The 15,823-nt window shown below is 37.9% G+C and overlaps 4 protein-coding genes across 6 annotated transcripts; 3 read left to right on the top strand and 1 right to left on the bottom strand.

Moving 5' to 3' along the window:
- Window positions 1-469: 469 nt before the first annotated feature.
- LOC121751929 (sorcin-like) lies at window positions 470-3,203 on the top strand. The gene is made up of 10 exons (XM_042146752.1): window positions 470-739; window positions 841-899; window positions 979-1,019; window positions 1,134-1,165; window positions 1,629-1,657; window positions 2,215-2,251; window positions 2,357-2,413; window positions 2,513-2,589; window positions 2,850-2,923; window positions 3,029-3,203. The coding sequence occupies exons 1-10, from the start codon at window positions 656-658 to the stop codon at window positions 3,046-3,048; spliced, it is 510 nt and encodes a 169-aa protein (XP_042002686.1). The 5' UTR covers window positions 470-655; the 3' UTR covers window positions 3,049-3,203.
- Window positions 3,204-3,347: 144 nt separating this feature from the next.
- On the top strand, window positions 3,348-6,405 carry LOC121751927 (U-box domain-containing protein 15-like). The gene is made up of 4 exons (XM_042146749.1): window positions 3,348-4,380; window positions 4,458-4,574; window positions 4,687-5,103; window positions 5,191-6,405. The coding sequence occupies exons 1-4, from the start codon at window positions 4,063-4,065 to the stop codon at window positions 6,259-6,261; spliced, it is 1,923 nt and encodes a 640-aa protein (XP_042002683.1). The 5' UTR covers window positions 3,348-4,062; the 3' UTR covers window positions 6,262-6,405.
- LOC121751928 (metal-independent phosphoserine phosphatase-like) lies at window positions 6,377-8,732 on the bottom strand. 2 transcript variants are annotated; one of them, XM_042146750.1, is made up of 6 exons: window positions 8,542-8,726; window positions 8,392-8,472; window positions 7,731-7,859; window positions 7,124-7,186; window positions 6,858-6,982; window positions 6,377-6,743 (listed from the first exon to the last, which is right to left on the bottom strand). In XM_042146750.1, the coding sequence occupies exons 1-6, from the start codon at window positions 8,638-8,640 to the stop codon at window positions 6,551-6,553; spliced, it is 690 nt and encodes a 229-aa protein (XP_042002684.1). In that variant the 5' UTR covers window positions 8,641-8,726; the 3' UTR covers window positions 6,377-6,550. The 2 variants fall into 2 exon arrangements, with proteins under 2 accessions (XP_042002684.1, XP_042002685.1); XM_042146751.1 differs by having other exon boundaries at window positions 6,448-6,703; window positions 6,814-6,982; window positions 8,542-8,732.
- Window positions 8,733-9,540: 808 nt separating this feature from the next.
- On the top strand, window positions 9,541-12,340 carry LOC121752112 (SEC1 family transport protein SLY1-like). Of its 2 annotated transcripts, XM_042147011.1 has the most exons (4): window positions 9,541-9,558; window positions 9,707-9,847; window positions 9,925-10,266; window positions 10,570-12,340. In XM_042147011.1, the coding sequence occupies exons 2-4, from the start codon at window positions 9,817-9,819 to the stop codon at window positions 12,066-12,068; spliced, it is 1,872 nt and encodes a 623-aa protein (XP_042002945.1). In that variant the 5' UTR covers window positions 9,541-9,558; window positions 9,707-9,816; the 3' UTR covers window positions 12,069-12,340. The 2 variants fall into 2 exon arrangements, with proteins under 2 accessions (XP_042002945.1, XP_042002944.1); XM_042147010.1 differs by lacking the exon at window positions 9,541-9,558 and having other exon boundaries at window positions 9,689-9,847.
- Window positions 12,341-15,823: the final 3,483 nt, after the last annotated feature.

Raw genomic sequence — 15,823 nt, 5'->3', positions numbered from 1 at the left:
AATTAAATTAGATTAAATTAAATTAGATTAAATTAAATTAGATTAAATTAAATTAGATTAAATTAAATTAAATTAGATTAAATTAAATTAAATTAAATTAAATTAAATTTTTTAATCCAAAATTACCACTGATTTAAAATTTTAAAATTGTCAACTGGATATGGAACAACTTGAATACAAGGGAATGCATCTTTAAATCATTTTTTTATTCTTATACGGATGTAAATATTATGCTACATATTGTACTCCTATATGAGAATTATTTACACAAATATTATGCTAGATACTTAAATCTACGAATAAATAAATTTAGTTTAATGCAATGTGATTTTAATTTGATTGTACTAATAATAATTTTTTAAACTATTAAAATTCAAATGAATGTATAAAAAGTAATTAATCTTAATTCTTAAATACTGTACATTATTTGCAAATCACATTACAGATTTATTCTTAGCTTGATTTGCTTCTTTCAGATTATTTTATTTGCAAGGATTGCAAAAAGAAATCCACAGCACATGTGGCAAAATCAATTTCCATTCCAACATCTTGAATTGCTAAAAAAATCAAGAAATTATAATTTTTGGAAAAAGGGAAAAAGCTTTTTCCGAGAATCAATTTTAGGATTATTGAGGGAGAAGAACTAAAAGCAGAAATGGAGAATCGGGCTTTTCTGCGAGAGTGGTTCGATCGAGTTGACTCGCAGAAAACAGGAAATATAACTGCTGCTCAGCTCAAGGTTAGTTCTAATTCAAGTAATCAGCTATAATGAGGCGGAAGTAGTGATATTTGGAGAAATTTTGGGGTGTTGATTTTTTCTTACATTTTGTTGATGATCAGAGCGCTTTGGCAGTCGGAAACCTTCAATTCTCTCTATCAGTTGTTCAGCAAATGATCAGGTGTGATGTGTACTTATTTAGGTAGGTCTAAAATGAATTGGAAATTTTGAATTTTGACATTGTGTGCTGTGCAATTTAGGATGTATGATTTCGACAGTAATGGAACTATGAGCTTTGAAGGTGTGTTCTTCTCCCTTAATTATCGCATAGTTATTGCATTTGTTTTACAAGATTGTAAAATTGTATTCATGAGAATGGACAGTATCTTAACATTACACTTTGTTGGTGTTCCAGAATTTTTTGAACTCAACAAGTTCCTTCTGAAGGTCAGTACATTCTACATAACAAGTTCCTATTTTTTTCTTCCAAGTTTTTAGAACCCTCAAGTTGTGTGATTTTCATGTTTTCAAGTTTTTAGAGCCCTCAGTCACTTGTGTGATTATATTTTATACTAAAGAATAAGGAAAAACTGCAACTTTGTTTGCAACCTGATTAAGGCCTTTGGTCTGGAGAGACTAGTTGAAGACATTAGGGAACTGGAGAAGTGGATCTTTTTTAATGCTGTGAATCTTCAACAACGCGTGTCATGAAGTCATTTACCCGTATTCATGCTTCTTAGCGATGATTTATGTTAAAAAGTTGTGGAATCACATCGTTATTACATCAATGTTGTGATAGAGGAATAATGAGGCCTTCTGTTCATTTTAAATATGCAAAGAAAGCTTTTACCAAGAAAAAAGATTATCTTATGCTCGTTGTGTAACTAGCTCCTGTTTGCTTTTCTTGCAGGTTCAACAGGAATTTTCAAGCTTAGAAAGGTGAGTTGTTACATTTAACTTGACTGTGCAGTTTTATCTAATAGAATGACATTGTTTTATGAGTATTGATTTGGAATATTAGATCTTGTATAGATTCCACTTGTTTTAGTTTGTTTGATATCCTGAAGAGAAATAGCTTTAGATATATTCATGATCAATATTAACTTTGTATGCTTCTGAGTGAAACCTTCAAAATTGATTGATACTCTTCTGCATTTCTTGTAGATGTACAGAGCTATGATTAAATTTTAATTTTTCATTGACCTGCTGTTGCTGGCTATGATTGAAATAGTCTCATAGTGATATATTGATTTTTGTATCAGATTATTTGAGGAGGTTTTGATACACTTCATGCGACATTTTCTGTTTTCGATATGTTTTAAGCAGCACTTATAAAACACTTCACTGTGAGTCAGCACCTAAAACTATGTGTCTGACTAAGGAGAATCATATAATCCTGCATTTAATTGTTTGCCTCGGTTGTTGGTTGTGATTACTGTGGTTATAATTGGAAAAAACTAGGTAATTTATGGTATTTTCTCTTTTCGTTGGAGTAGGGGGCGTGGATTTCTTGTTCCGGATGAAGCCTACGAGGTATGTAAACGTCAATTAGTTGTGAACTTTTAGCTATTGCAATTTCAAGATGCTAACTTAAGGACTTCTGTTGATACATTGTGTTATACTCTCTTATAACTCCAGGCATTGGTGAAAATTGGTTTTTCTCTCGACTCCCCAGCTTTTTACACTGTTTGTGAGGTAAAGATGTGAAGTAGATTAAACATAGGCTGCAGTTTACATAACTTACAACGAGTTGGTAGAGATCACGTATTCCCCCTTTTTTTATTATTATTTCAGAGTTTTGATCAAACGAAGAGTGGCAAACTCAAACTTGACGATTTCATATCACTTTGTATATTTGTACAGTCAGCCAGGTAAACAGAGCTGAGAAGCACACCGATCATAGTTTTTCATCATTTTGATTATACAACAACTACCTACTAGCATCTGTGCCGTTTGAATGACTTAGTTGAGGAGTATTAGTATCTATTATTTGAAGTGACATTGATTCGTGCTGTTTCACTTTCACCCCTCTTAAGTTGAAGAAGTCGTTAAAATTTCCATTTTTTATCTGTTTCACTTTCGCTGTTTGTGGTGACGCTCTGCGTTATTAAGATTTTTTATATGTTCCCAGGAACCTGTTTAATTCGTTTGATACGAGCAAGCAAGGGAGGGCGACTCTCGATTTCAACCAATTCGTTTACTGCAGTAAGTATTGAAACTCTATTTTTGCTACCTCTCGTGAACTGTCTGCCCTAAGATAGCTTTGATAATCAACGTGCTCATATCTTGTCCCTTTTGTTTCTGTCACAGCTTCAAATTGCAGAATATGATGAGACCCCTCGATCTTTATTTGATGAGTAAGGTTATTTTAATTGAATTGTGTGCTGTAAACATCTCCCATGTTTATTTTTGTAAGAAATGCCTTCACGGAGTCGATGTATATTCATAGAAAGATTCAAATCTTAGTGACAAACCTTGGAGTTCATCTGCAACTAAGAGTTCAATTTGAATCACACTAACGCCTTTAGTTGCTTAGGGGGAATGTATTTGCACTGTGCATGCTGACGACGTGTGAACAAAATCTGCAGCAACACCGGCATATGGAACTAAATGGATCCACAACTAACTAATTCTAAAATATTATTGAATAATGAATGATGAGCTAAGATGGGGCCTTTTCCCTCCTTGCTTATCCACAAAAGTCCATCTTCAAGGTTGTAATTTTCGGCAATATCAGATCGAAAATGGATAAACAAAACAATGTGGGCCTTCCCTAACTGGTTGGTACAGTGGAGTGGTTGAGCTTGTAATCGTAATTGTAATTGAGCGTCATGAGCTTGAACCTCATCACTGTTGGTCCGCTCTTTAAAATAACCGAGCTCGTTGTGGGTTTATTCAAAACGCACCCTTGTGACGACGACATGACTCGTCACCCGGAGATATGAAAAAAATAAAAGGAAACAACATGGGGCGAGACAAAGAAGTGAGAGTGCATGTGAAGACGCGTCATCTTTGTCCACTCCCCAAAACGCGTGGCCCAACTGCCTTCAATTCCATCCATTACTACTTTACTACATACCCTTCTATCCTTCTTCTCTTCCCTTTTTTGTAGTTTTTTTATTTTTATTTTTACCCGCGAAAAAAACAAAGAAAGAAATAACCCCAAACTCCCCCCTTAAATTCCGCAATCAAATATAAAGAAACAAAAATCTTGAAGCACTCTGCCCTGCACTACTAAAGTGGACAATCATGGCTTTTTTGCGTTGGAAATTCTACTAGCAAGAGCAAGTGGTTGGTGCTAAATATTCCTTTCATTCATTCTTTCTTAGAGAGAGAGAGAGGTGATGGAGGGAGAAGGAAGCAAGAATGAGGACAAAAACGGTGTTATCTTGGAGGGTGGAAATAGTGTTGAGCTAGTGACAGAAATGGTGGAGATGATACAGAAAGTTGGGACATATACTGATTTCAGAAAAACACAGGGGAAAGAGTGTGTCAACCTGGTGAGGAGGTTGAAGCTGCTGACGCCGCTGCTCGAAGAGATAAGGGAGCTTCATACCTCCATTTCCGGAGAGGCATTCGATCACTTGCTTGATTTGAACAAGGCGTTGTTGGCTTCAAAGAAGTTGCTCAAGACCTGCAACTCCGGCAGCAAGATTTTTCTTGTTAAGACCTCTCCATCTCTTCTTCTCTACTATCTCTCTTTCTCTCTTCTCTGATTTTGATCTGTGTTGCTTTCTAGGCCCTGGAGAGCGAGGCGGTGATGAGCAGATTTCATCAAGTATACGACAAGATTAACCAGGCACTCAACGGCATACCTTATGAGAAGCTTGGCATCTCTGAAGAGGTTAAAGAGCAGGTAATTCTCTTTTCCATCTAGTCTGCGATGAATCTTTCCTGTCGCTTAAACTCAAGAAAACAGTTCCTTATGTTATCTATGGTGTAAGGAGAAAATATATTGTTCATCTCAGGTGGAGCTAATGCATATGCAACTCAAAAGAGCCAAAAGGAGGACAGAAACACAAGATATGGAGCTGGCGATGGACATGATGGTCGTTTTCACTAGAAACGACGAGCGCAATGCAGATGATGCTATAATAGAAAGATTGGCAAAGAAGCTGGAGCTGCACACCGCTGCAGAGCTCGCAGCAGAAAGCGTGGCTGTGAAGAAGCTTGTGAAGGCCAAAGGAAAGAATGCCACCCATCAAGTTGTAGAGCTTCTGGAAAAATTCAAGCAGATTTCTGGAGTTGATGAAAACAGTGTTCTTGATGAGCCCGCATTAGTTAGATGCCTAGAAAAGAGCAAATCTTTGTTAATACCACATGAATTTCTCTGTCCAATCAGTTTGGAAATCATGGCAGATCCTGTAATAATTGCCACTGGACAGGTAATTAGTCCCATGCTCAATTTCTTTGAAGAATATCAATGTTTTAACGTGAATTTCCTCTTTATTTTCCTGCTGCCATTTGTGCAGACTTATGAACGAGAAAGCATACAGAAGTGGCTGAATTCGGGTCACAGAACGTGCCCGAAGACGGGGCAGAAGTTGAATCACTTGACAGTTGCTCCCAACTTTTCCCTCCGCAATCTTATCCAACAATGGTGCGAGAAGAACAACTACGACTTGCCCAAGAAGGAAGTCTGTGATGACCCTGATATAGCGTCATCTCCACTTGCTGAGGAGATATCTTCGTTGATCCAGAATCTGTATTCGTCATATGTAGACGTGCAGAGAGATGCAATTATCAGGATACGCATGCTGTCTAAAGAGTCTCCAGACAGTAGGATCTTGATTGCCAATAGTGGTGGGATTCCCCCATTGGTTTGTCTCTTATCATGCGCGGATTCTGAAACACAGCAACACATCGTCACTGCTCTGTTGAACCTATCACTGGATGAGGCGAACAAACGGCTTATAGCTAGAGAAGGAGCCATACCTGCAATTATCAAAATCTTGAGAAATGGAACAGAAGAGGCTAAGGAGAATTCTGCAGCAGCATTGTTCAGTTTGTCGATCCTTGAAGAGAACAAAGTTCTAGTCGGCTGCTCCAATGGAATCCTGCCTCTCGTAGATCTCCTGCGGACTGGGACGAACAGAGGGAAAAAGGATGCTGCAACTGCACTTTTTAGCCTGGTGCTAAATCAAGGTAATAGATCAAGGGCAGTCATAGCAGGTATCATACCGCCATTGCTGCAACTGCTTGAGGACAAGACTTTGGATATGATTGATGAAGCCCTATCGATTTTATTGCTTATCGCTTCACAAGCTGAAGGAAGGAACGAGATTGGACGTTTGTCCTTTGTGCGGACACTGGTGGAAATAGTACGAGATGGGACTCCAAAAAACAAGGAATGTGCCACAGCTGTGATACTTGAGTTAGGATCCCACAACTCATCTTGTCTTCTAGCAGCGCTGCAATACGGTGTTTACGACCATTTGATAGAGATTACAAGATCTGGAACAACAAGAGCACAGAGAAAAGCAAATTCACTTTTGCATCTGATGAAGAAGAATGAACACATACCTCACATTCCCAGAAAATAGAGGTTTTTGTTAGTTTCATCCTGTCGCAAATGCCTTGTTTTTTTTACACAAATGTGTCCTCTGAAAATGAAGTATTGATGAATACAAAACAATTATTTTCAGAAGAAGATGAAACTCAGAAAAAAGGTCCATGTTTCATTTCAATAACTGATAATGTATACAACTCATAGCAAATTGCTTTATTAACTTAAACGTGAGTAGTTCTCAAATTGACATGCTAATGAGTTCCAATCCAATTCCTCTTAAATAGAGTATTTCAAGATCAATAATGGAAGATGGAAGTCATCATCTATACTAATCTACGGAGTTCTGCGGTGTCAAGAGCAAACTGCCGGTGCTGGGAGAGAATAGAGGAGAGTCGGACAGCCTCTATTCTTGAGACTAAGTCATTTCCCACGCTCCTTCCATCTTCCTTAGCTGCATTCATGATTGTCTGCAAAATCTGCAGTGGATCACCATGACTGACGATTAGTACCGTACACCTACCACAGAGAAAAAACCATGCTCATGTTAACAATTCAACGATACACAGGTATTCAGAAACTTTCTTACTCTTAAAGAAGAGGTGCAGTAAGATAAGAAAAAGTGATGAATACCCTTCGAACTCTGACTCCATCAGTGCCAATGCGCTCGTGAGCCTGGTGGCAACATCTGCAACACTTTCTCCACCTTCCGGCTGCAAAAAGGGATCTTTGGCGTCCAAGGCCCAAATTTCTGAGTACTGCAAAACAAATAAAAAGTTTTTTCTTTAACTCATATAACTCATTAGCTTCATGCAAACTGGAAGAGAAACACACTAGTAATGGAATCAGCTCTGAAATTGGATTTATGTGTGTTACAACTAACCAAGACAATTTCTTACTTTATCATGAGACTTCAGCTCGAATGAAGAACCAAAGAAGCGTTCTCGTAGATCATGTACTACCTGTGCAACAAATAGATAGAATAACAGTAAGACCTTATCGGCGAAAATATATGAAAGAGAAACAAGAATTCCTACCACAAAATTCCTATGTCCAGAAGGGAATACTAACAAAGTTACACCCTACAACATAAGACCAACGTTCTAAAGCTAATAATCAGTCAAGGGTAAAAACTAAAAACATGGCTAAACCTCACACCATAAGGCCGCAAAGAAGAAGAAGACAGATACAAAGAAAGCAAAGCACTATAGAAGCATGTGATTCTGCAAATTCAAACCCTAAAAAATGATTTTGTTAAACCTCTTCTATTGTTTCCAGAAAAAATGGCTTTTTTCTCCTACAATAAACCTTTTAAGCTATATTATCAAGATAAAGCTTGAGAATCTAATAACATCAATCAGCAACTTCACAAAGCAACCCTATGTCCACATAATGTGAAACACACTTCAGTTTCAAGAATTTCTGCAACAATATTTCCCCTCATGAAATCATGGGCAAATGCCACACGGATCAGGTTCTTCCCAGCAGTTGAAACAATAAACATACCTTGCATTGTGGGCCTTCAAGTGGAATATCTAAAACAGAAGCAACCACTTTTGCTGTGTGAGTAGTCCTAGAGAATGGTGAATAGCAGATGCGGACATTTTCCAGGCCGATATTGTTTTCTCTCAGTTCCTGCATCGACAATAGAGGCGTTACAACCGGAAAGGGATCCATCATTCCTCTTGCGAGAGTATATTGCATATCAAAACTTCATAATTCTCGCCAATTAATACACAGCTAAAAACAAACTAAAGGCTTAAGTTAACTGAGATACTTTATCCCTAATTTGTCAAGTAAAGGATGACAGAATTCAAAATCAAAACATCTGCCCAGGAACTAAAGACGAGGTCACTAAGTTAGTAAATTACCAGGTGTTTGTTCGGGAATACACCTATAAATTACAAAATCACACCTAAAACACATCTCAATACATTGGTGATGCACCTACTAGGAAGATTATGCTGTTGTAGAGATGAACTTAAATTATTCTAGCTTGATTTTACATTATAGTGCATCACATAATGATTAAGCCAGATAGAAGCAACAAAATAGTGACAACTACAGCATCAAAATAGAAATAAATAATTCTGTGATTATTAACACAAAATTGAACGACACAAAATGGAAACGATTCCTCAATGAATAGATTAAGAAGATGTAATGCCTTGAGGAATAATTCTCCAGCTACACGAGCCTGATCAACTCCATCGGAAGCCAGTTGATAGTCTTCGAGAACTCCATTTTCCTGCCACACACACACATAATCAGATAAATGAGAATCAACATTTGATAAATACACGACTAATTCACGAACCAGAGATGAAACAATGACACCGGTTTGATTTGGAATGCTTTTGCCGTGCCTAAGAATCCAATAGCTGTTTCTTAGAAACGATTGGTACCCACTCCCCATCAGCGCGCTCTCTCTCTCTCTCTATAATTGCAGCCGGAGTTTGGTTGTGTTTATTGGAGGTCGGATGCAGTTTTGCAGTATTAAATTACTCCTATTTATTGATTTCAGTTAAATACTTGCTTGTTTTTTGGGTAGGGATCCCAACTTTTTGAATGGAGAGAGTAAAGTAATATAGAGAAATATAATAGAGATAAAGGTATTTTTATTTATAGGAATTGGTAATCTTAGATGAGATAAACTAAAAATTAAAGTGGGTCATCTTGGATGGACGAAGGGATTAATATTCAGGATCTCCAACCATTACACTAAACTCAAACTCATTTTAGTATAAATGTCACACTAAATATTGATTTTGCTTCGATCATTTACACTAAACTCAAACTCAACCAACCAACTTTTTATACTTTTCAATCATACCTCTATATATTTTATCTAAATTACACATTAACCCATAGTACTTTATCAATATCTTAAATTAAATTCAATATTATAATATAAGATTTATTAATTAATATAACTAAATATGAAATCTATTACTGAAAGATCTGATTTTGATTTATCGGATTATTATTGGATTAAATTTTTATTAGTTGTTGCAATTTTAATTATTAGTCTTATGTTTTTATTTTATGTATTTGGCTTATGTTTCTCTATTTTATAATTTCTATATTATGCATTGTTTTAACTACTAAAGTTTAACTATTGTTTATTATATTTGATAGCATATTTTATTTGAATATAGTAATGTACGTATAGTATTTAATTAACTAGTAAAATAATTGTTTCCATTACCGTTAGTTATTAGCAATATTAATATGGGCCAGTCCACTATTTAATAACTAAATCAAATATTAATAAAATTAGATTAGGTTTATTCACAGATTCATCTTCTCCACGCCGCTTTCTGCTTTCTTCTCTGTAAGTTTTTTTTTCCTTTTTATTTTGATTTCTCTTCCTTCACTTCTTTTATTAAGATGCTAATATTAAGATATGTGGGTAAATAATTAATTAAATACTAGTATTAAGATAAAGCCCAGTATATCTGATGGGCCTGCTAAACCCACAGTACAACTTCCGATGGGAGACGTACAACTTACTATCTAAGCGAAAACAAACACAAAATTCAGATCTCTCTCCGTCTAAGCTGCGAAAATACACAAAAATTGCTCAGCAGAAATGGCGCTAAATCTCCGGCAGAAGCAAACCGGTAAATCTTCTGTTCGTTCAACTGTCCTCCAATTCCCGATTTCAATTTGCTTAATCTCGTTTGCTGAATTTTGGCAGAGTGCATCATTAAGATGCTGAATCTGAACCAGGCTGTGGGCACCGTCGGCGGAACTGCGAACGAGGAGGTCTACAAGATCCTGATCTACGACAGATTCTGTCAGGATATACTCTCTCCATTGATCCACGTTAAGGATTTGCGGAAGCACGGAATCACGCTATATTTCCTCGTCGATAAGGATCGGAATCCCGTCCTCGACGTCCCCGCCGTCTACTTCCTCCAGCCGACACCACAGAACGTGCAGCGGATCATCGCCGACGCATCCAGAGCGCTTTATGACTCCTTCCACCTTAACTTCTCCTCCTCCATACCCCGCCCGCTCCTCGAAGACCTCGCAACCGGTACTATTTTCCTTCACATTTCTATTCGATTTCATTTTTAAGCTGTATTAACTGTTGTTAGGTTATTTATAATTTTTTGTTAGGAAAATGTGAATTTGTCCTTTGATGTGGTAGGTCTATGAATTAGTTGATCTGATTAAGTGAGCTGATCTCGTTCTGTTTATAGTGATAAATGTAGCCAGTTAGTTTCATTTTATATCTCCATTAAGGGATCTTGGTAGTTTGGTTGGGTATATTGCTTGATCTGGCTTGGATTCGAAGGAAGGGCTGATTTAATTTGCATTTCTTTTTATGTGATTTAAGGAACAATGAATTCCGATTCGATTCAGAGGATCTCCAAGGTGCATGATCAGTATCTGGAATTCGTGACTCTGGAAGATAACTTGTTCTCACTTGCCAATAAGAATTGCTATGTTCAGTTGAACGATCCATCTGCTGGAGATAAGGAGATTGAGGAAATTATTGAAAAGATTGTTGGAGGATTATTCTGTGTTTTGGCAACCCTTGCAGTTGTGCCCGTTATTAGGTGTCCTCGTGGAGGCCCAGCTGAGATGGTAGCATCCTTGCTGGATCAGAGATTGCGTGACCATTTACTGGCAAAGAACAATTTGTTTACCGAGGGTGGCAACTTTGCCAGCTCGTTTCAGAGACCGATTTTGTGTCTCTTTGACAGGAATTTTGAGCTATCCGTGGCTATACAACACGATTTTAGGTATAAGCCACTTGTTCATGATGTGCTTGGCTTAAGGTTAAATAGGTTGAATGTAAAAGTAGAGAAAGGTGGGATGAAGTCGTATGAATTGGATCGCACTGACCCATTTTGGACATCAAATGGGTCTCTGGAGTTTCCTAGAGTTGCTGAGGAAATTGATGCACAGTTGAATAAGTACAAGAAAGATGTCGAAGAGGTCAATAGGAGGACTGGCGGCGACGAAGCTCAGTTTGATGGGACAGATCTAGTTGGCAACACAAAGCATCTCATGAATGCAGTTAACTCTCTTCCTGAATTGACTGAGAGGAAGCAAGTCATTGATAAGCATACTAACATCGCTACTGCATTGTTGGGTGAAATTAAGGGAAGGACTCTTAATGAATTTGCAGAGAAGGAGAGCGAAATGATGGTCAGAGGTGGTATTGATCGCAACGAACTTCTTGGTGTGCTCAAGGGAAAAGGGGACAAGATGGACAAGTTACGATTTGCTATCATGTTTCTTATTTCAACAGAAACCATCCCTCCATCAGAAATTGAGGCTGTGGAAACGGCACTTAGGGAAGCTGAGGTTGATACGAGTGCATTTCAGTATGTGAAGAAGATAAAATCATTGAATGTCTCCCTGGCATCAGCTAATTCTGCAAGCAGGGGCAACATTGTTAATTGGGCAGAAAAACTCTACGGGCAGTCAATCGGTGCTGTAACTGCTGGCATGAAAAACTTGCTGTCCAATGATCATCAATTGGCTCTAACTCGAACAGTTGATGCATTAATGGAGGGAAAACCCAACCCTGACATTGACTCGTATCTTATCTTTGATCCCCGTGCCCCAAAGTCATCCATGGGCTCAAGCGGCAGCCAGATGAAAGGACCGTTTAAAGAAGCTATAGCATTCATGGTTGGTGGTGGAAATTATGTGGAGTACATGAGCTTGCAAGAGCTCGTTCATCGCCAGCAACCTCCAAAGCATGTCATCTACGGGACCACCGAGATCCTCACAGGAGACGAGTTTGTGGAACAGCTTGCAGTGCTAGGGCGGAAAATGGGTTTAGGAAGTGTTCCACCTATTGCTGGAAGCTCAAATAGGTAAATGTGTACTAACACCATACATTTTTGCAGCGGTTGTTTCTTTAAATGGATATATAATGCTTGAAGATATGCATTCGACTTGATTGATGAATCTGTGGAAATTTCTTACACTTGACTATACTGCTGTGTTGTTTAAGCTTGTGTATCAATGCTTAATTCTTGTTATTAGGTTATCATGTTGTTTTACTTTTACCTAATTCTCTTCATAGTTTGTTGCATATGGATTATGGACTTACTTCTTTGTATCAAATTATTCCTCTCTTTTTTCTCTCAGTTGCTTCTCGTCGGTGTTACTCTTTTTTATTTAATAATCCAACTGTCGAATTTCTAATTAGCGCCTTGACAGTATTTTATTTTTCAATAAATCCATACTTTGTTTTGGAGAATCAAAACTCTCATCACTCGTGCTGTCGTGCAATGCCCAGTTATCATGGCATAGTAAATTCAATGGGATGGATGATCAGGATGATGGATGTAAAGACCATAGATATAGACGTAGGCATATTAGTTGATTGAATTGAAAAACTTTGTTCATTATAAAATTACAACTGAATTTTGACTTTTGCCAACGAAATGAAATTACAAGTTACGAGAACAATAATATATAGAATAAATAGATTGAATAGCCATATAAATAAGGCAGGAAGCCGATCAATTGAGGCGATGATTGGCTCCCCCAAGGCCCTCCATTGCAAACACAGGGCCTATCATCGGCCTCCTCACCTCCTCCCCGAATGGCCGATGTATCGGCTCTAGCCGATGGGAAGGGCCTTTGATAGGCCCTCCATTGTGGAGAAAAGGCCGATCATCGGTCCTATCGTATATGATTTTATTTTATTTTTAAATTTATTTTTATTTCTCTATGTATACATCCACTTTCCATCATGTGGAAATTTATTTTTAATTGTAGTTGAGTGAAACAATTAAAATTGAAATATACAAATATTAATGATATGGAAAGTGCGAAGGGCCATTGATAGGCCTTTAAATGTAGGTTTTTTTAAAATTTGCATCTCGTTGTATTCTATTTTCCAATATTGTAATACAACGAAGATTTGCGTATTAATATTTTTGCATTTAAATTTATTTAATTTGATAACATATTAAATATAGAAGTGCTAAAAAATTAAAACAAAATAATGATAATATGAAAATGAAATGGAAAATGATAAAATGATGATATGGAAATAATAAAAAAGAAGGGCCCTCTGAGAGGGCCCAACCATTGCTAATGCTCTTACTTATTATTTTTCCTCGTAGGAGCACCCATGACTGATACCCTTTGTCATGCCAATTTCTCTTATGTCGTCATTCACCACTTTTTCTGCGTCGGGTCACAACTCTTACAATGGTTACCTCGTTTGATGCCGGTGCACACACCCCCCCTCCAACATCATGGGAGCGAGAGCACAACGGGTAAATTCTCCCTCTCGAGCCCCCCTCCCCACCCTAAACGATGTTGTGGATGCTCTAAAGATTTTGAAACAACATAATATAAAGAACCTCATATGCGGATGAGATTAGAGCTTAAAAATCGGCGCTCAAGTGGCAAAACACACTAACTTGTTGGGAAAATCGGGTTTATGGGGCACTTTGCCACTAAAATAACAAAAATGTACCCATTTTGTTATCTATTCCATATAGAGGAAAAACGCCAATGAAACTGGCGTTTCTATAAGTAAAAACGCCAATGGTACTGGCGTGTCTACAGGTAAAGACGCCAACAACGTTGGCGTTTTACACTTCTGGCGTATTTTACTCGTATTTTCTCCAAATACAGTTAACTTAAAACAGGCCAATTAGGTTAGCGTTTTACGTGTTAACACGCCAACTTTGTTGGCGTGTTTAAAGTTATAGACGCCTATGTAATTGGCGTGTATACGTAAAAAACGCCTTTTAAGTTGGCGTGTATACGTAAAAAACTCCTTTTAAGTTGACGTGTTTATGAAAAGTAAAAACGCTGAAATGAATGGAGTGTATAAGAAAAGCCGCCAACAAGGTTGGCGTGTTTTACTGAAAGACGCCAATATGACTGGCGTGTTTATACAGATCTGATATACCAGCCTCTCCTCCCCTAAATCGTGAAAAACTCACGCCACACACTTCGCGATTTTATCCAAAGCAGGCTGCTCCACGCGAATTCACCCTCCTCTCCAGGATTTCGCCCTCCATTCAACTATCGGACCTATTCTTCCCCAAATTCGTATATTATTTTCGGTTAGTTTGCTTATATTTTACATTATTAGAGTAATTGTTGTATAGTAGCTAGGGTTTGTAATGAGTTGTGAATTGAGTTGAAATATTGTGTTGAATTGTTGCTTAGCATATTGGATTGTTAGAATGACCTTATTGTTGCTTAATAGTGGAGATATTAGTGTTTAGTTAGGGTATAAATATGGATTTAAAACCTAAACCCTAGTGGGGATATTGCTTAAAATTTGGCAACTTATTTTGCTTTATATGGGTTTTAAAGTGTATTGCATTATTTGGGTTCAATAGTGACAAATTATTGAAATTGTTTATGTTTTGTTTAGGTATTGAAATTGTTTAGGTTTGTAGATTGTTTCATTTGAATTGTGAATGTTGTGTAGGTGAACTATGACATCATCTTCTAGTGCTCGCAGAAGACTCTTATGTGGTCCTGAGGACCCCTCTGTATTATATTTTCAGAGACAACACGTCTCTAACAACATATGGGTTGGAGTTCCATCGGAAGACGTACGCTGCAGAAGGTACGAAGGTATCATTTGGGATGTTCCCGTACATCCTCGTGTCCTGGCGGTTGTAGACATGATGTGGTTTGGGGGGATGTTGAGGTGTGGTAAACCGAAAGACATTGACCACCATCTCATCACCGCATTGATTGAACACTGGAGGCCAGAGACTCACACGTTTCACTTTCCAGTCGGTGAAGCGACAGTGACATTAGAAGACGTGGAGGTCTTGTGGGGCCTCAACACTGACGGTGATGCTCTGACAGGTTTCATCCCCACTAAGGATGTAAGCTATTGGAAGGATGTTTGTCTGGATTTTCTTGGCTTTATTCCAGATGCTGTTGATTTGAAAGAGCTCAACTGGAAGCAGACAGCCTTATCAGCTCAACTGAGGATTGAGTTGGGTGATGACCACGACCAGTACATATACGAGCAACGTGCCCGTGTGTATTGTATGTTGTTACTTGGTGGTCTGCTGATCCCTAACGCATCCGGTAATAAAATTCCATTCTTCTATATTCAATTTTTCATGGATTTAGGACGATGTAGCAGCTATAGCTGGGGTGGTGCGACTCTTGCATGCTTGTACCACAATCTATGTGAAGCTGCACTTGCAAAGAGGACCGATGTCGGGGGAGCTCTTACATTGTTACAGTTGTGGGCTTGGGAGAGAATCCCAATTATTAGACCGAAGATGCTAAATCTCGTGCCTGTAGACTACCTACCATGTGCAATCGCGTAAGTTGTTCACTAATTAATTTTTAAAGCATATTTTTTATTAATTTCTGCATTATTCGGTCATAATTTATTTTTTGTAGATGGACTGGCCCGGCCTCTTATGTAAAGCACCCGGGCATTGCATTGAAACTTTCAGAGATCAGTTCTCTAGAATGCACGCCAACCAAGTAATTTACGTAACCTAAATTGGTGTTTGTATGATGTTTTGGTTGAACTTGTTTTGACTAAATTTGTTTCTTATGTAGTTTATTTGGAGGCCATATGTCCATCGAAGCCTGCCGGATGCTTGTGTTGCCGGTCGTCC

Source organism: Salvia splendens, chromosome 10 (genome assembly GCF_004379255.2).
Source record: "Salvia splendens isolate huo1 chromosome 10, SspV2, whole genome shotgun sequence".
NCBI classification, from domain to species: Eukaryota; Viridiplantae; Streptophyta; class Magnoliopsida; order Lamiales; family Lamiaceae; genus Salvia; species Salvia splendens.
Note: the sequence above shows the minus strand (reverse complement) of the source record. Positions and strands in the feature narration are given on the sequence as shown.

Coding starts and splice junctions, on each gene's coding strand:
- LOC121751929 (XM_042146752.1), top strand. CDS start 656: ATGGAGAATCGGGCTTTTCTGCGAGAGTGGTTCGATCGAGTTGACTCG. Junction 1,166..1,628: donor TCAACAAGTTCCTTCTGAAG/GTCAGTACATTC, acceptor CTTTTCTTGCAG/GTTCAACAGGAATTTTCAAG. Junction 2,590..2,849: donor ATATTTGTACAGTCAGCCAG/GTAAACAGAGCT, acceptor ATATGTTCCCAG/GAACCTGTTTAATTCGTTTG.
- LOC121751927 (XM_042146749.1), top strand. CDS start 4,063: ATGGAGGGAGAAGGAAGCAAGAATGAGGACAAAAACGGTGTTATCTTG. Junction 4,575..4,686: donor CTGAAGAGGTTAAAGAGCAG/GTAATTCTCTTT, acceptor TGTTCATCTCAG/GTGGAGCTAATGCATATGCA. Junction 5,104..5,190: donor TAATAATTGCCACTGGACAG/GTAATTAGTCCC, acceptor CCATTTGTGCAG/ACTTATGAACGAGAAAGCAT.
- LOC121751928 (XM_042146750.1), bottom strand. CDS start 8,640: ATGGGGAGTGGGTACCAATCGTTTCTAAGAAACAGCTATTGGATTCTT. Junction 8,473..8,541: donor GTGTCATTGTTTCATCTCTG/GTTCGTGAATTA, acceptor TGTGTGTGGCAG/GAAAATGGAGTTCTCGAAGA. Junction 7,860..8,391: donor CTGGAGAATTATTCCTCAAG/GCATTACATCTT, acceptor TTGTCGATGCAG/GAACTGAGAGAAAACAATAT.
- LOC121752112 (XM_042147011.1), top strand. CDS start 9,817: ATGGCGCTAAATCTCCGGCAGAAGCAAACCG. Junction 9,848..9,924: donor TCTCCGGCAGAAGCAAACCG/GTAAATCTTCTG, acceptor GAATTTTGGCAG/AGTGCATCATTAAGATGCTG. Junction 10,267..10,569: donor CCTCGAAGACCTCGCAACCG/GTACTATTTTCC, acceptor ATGTGATTTAAG/GAACAATGAATTCCGATTCG.